Source organism: Vespa mandarinia, chromosome 17 (genome assembly GCF_050613455.1).
Source record: "Vespa mandarinia isolate Hongniang chromosome 17, ASM5061345v1, whole genome shotgun sequence".
Taxonomy (NCBI): Eukaryota; Metazoa; Arthropoda; class Insecta; order Hymenoptera; family Vespidae; genus Vespa; species Vespa mandarinia.
Window position 1 is genome coordinate 2,780,001 of NC_140826.1, and position 2,500 is coordinate 2,782,500.

The window sequence follows — 2,500 nt, forward strand, 5'->3', positions numbered from 1 at the left end:
ACACTTTCGAACTTAGATATTCCCCAGCGAAACAAAGTATAAAAGCTTCGACGTTCACCACAATATAATATGGAACTGTTTTTGCTAATATTGCATTACCTTCTTCGGTGCCAATCGACTATAAATAAAAATATTTCTTAATCGTTTCATCTATGAAAAAAAATTTTTGCAATAGAAATTAATATATATATATATATATATATATATATATATATATATATAAAGAAAAAAAAAAAAGAAATAATCTATATTAATATTAACTTAATATATTAATTTGAGTAATATACGTTTTGTAAATTTATACATATGCATGAATATTAATTTATTTATATAATTGAAATAAATTAAATCAAATGAACATTATCGAAATAGTGAAATAAAAAGATAAACTCAAATATTATTACGTTAATAATTACAATACTGAATTAGTAATATAATTTTAATTACACTAATGTATATATATATACACACGCATATATATATATATATAAATATAAATAAATTAATATTATAATTTTAAATAAATTTAAAAAACTTTTCAATTTCAATTTAAATTTGAAATAAATTTCTTTAATAAAAATTTGAAATAAATTTAATAATTTTAATATTATAATTTCAACTATATAATCGACGAATTTAATTATCGAAATAATAAAAAAATTAATTTATCACATTAATGGATAATAATTATCGCATTTGATTTATATATGAATTAATTTTATCGAGAAAATAAAAAGAGTACAAATTTATAAAGCTCACCGTCATAATAACAAATCCCGAGAAACAAATGGCCATGGTATTAGAAAAAAATTGCAACAGAGCAATATAAGTAAACAATTCTTCGATATAAACGGAAAACAATATAATTCTGTCGTGTTTCACGATCAATTTTTTCAATACATTCAAATAAGTGCCATGTTCGTTGTCGATCCTATTTATTAATTCCTCGATTGTCTGACACATTATTTCAATTTGCCCGCCTGTATGTAGTATCTGAAAGTAAGTAAAAATTTTCAATAAAGAAGAACTAAAAAAAAATACATATATATATATATATACATGTAAAAAAGGAAAAATCCAAATAAACTTCGCCAATGTCGTACATCACTGATACGACGCGTCAAATTACAAATTCTAAACGAACAAAAATTTCAATAAAAAAAAAAAAAAAGAGAGAGAAAGAAAGAAAAGAAAAACGCACATAAATATACAAGAGAACAAGTTCAACATCGTCGTTGATTTGTCATATCGACAAACGAACGAAGATTTCAATTGATGTGGTGAATGATAAAGGTTAAGGGAGAAATAAGATACAAACACAAAACAAAAACCAAAAAGAGAGAGAAAAAAAAAAAAAGAAAACACGTAACTCTCACCATTGTCATTATCACGCCATTCAACATTCCAGACGTCGAGGCGAAGGTCACTTCTTGTAAAAATTGCGTAACGTTGATTAATTCGTAAAATGGCGAAATGGTAGCGTCAAATGGAAATTCCATTTTCAATACGAATATCCTTTCGTCGGCGAATATTACAGGTATGAGAAACATTATAACGCCGCTACCATAAATGATCGTAGATATTTTAGAAAATTTATTAGCTATGAAAATTTTTCTCGTCATAAGATCAACGTTTCTAACAATCGCATTAGATTCCAACCAATCCTCGTTCATCATGTCTATTATCTCGTTGAACGTTCTATTCTTATGATCACGATCATAATCATTCTCGTTAAAATTCAATTTACATATATATATATACATATATACATATATACATATATACATATATACATATATCTATTGTATTTATTTATTTATATATATATATATATATATGTATGTATGTATGTATGTATGATATTAATAAATTTATAATAAATGTAATGACTCACCGTTGTTTAAACCATAGTATAATTAATTTGATGAATAAAAGACTGTTCGATACAGTAATACTGAAGCAATCCATTAAATCGGCAATATCATCAGTTGTAATATGTAATAATATATATCTATATTGTAATATCAAAACTATACCTAATATCACTATCCAAAGTATACGATGAATTATACTATACGTATACTTAGGCCACAAACCAATAAAATATAAGCCCAATTCAATTAATTTACTGATCGGACTATTAATTGTTGTCTCGGTCATTTTTACGATTTAGTTTATTTTTTTTTTTTATTTTTTTTAAATTATTATTATCATTAATCGAACGAAATCAATCAAACGAAATCGTTTATTTACGTTTAACGCTCAATTTAAAAATCTTTCTTAATTATTTTTATTATAATTATTATTTCTTTTTTTCTTCTTCTTCTTCTTCTTCTTCTTCTTTTAATATCCTTTCCCTCTTCCCCCTCTTCTCAGACGATATTTCAAATACGTCGAGTTCTCTAATATATTTTCTAACGTGTCTTATAACATGGTATAAACCGTTAGTTACATACTATCGACATACTATTCGATGATGTTACTTTTGTCAATGCGAAAC

The 2,500-nt window shown here is 24.4% G+C and overlaps 1 protein-coding gene across 3 annotated transcripts in view; it reads right to left on the bottom strand.

The window, feature by feature from the left end:
• Positions 1–2,500, bottom strand: part of LOC118450326 (uncharacterized) — an 11,723-nt gene that overhangs the window by 635 nt on the left and 8,588 nt on the right. For all 3 annotated transcript variants that reach the window (XM_085662078.1, XM_085662077.1, XM_035886018.2), the window contains 2 exons: positions 760–993; positions 5–118 (listed from right to left, as the gene is read on the bottom strand). In XM_085662078.1, the coding sequence (XP_085518204.1) occupies positions 5–118; positions 760–993 (348 nt within the window). The remainder of the gene's footprint in view (positions 1–4; positions 119–759; positions 994–2,500) is intronic.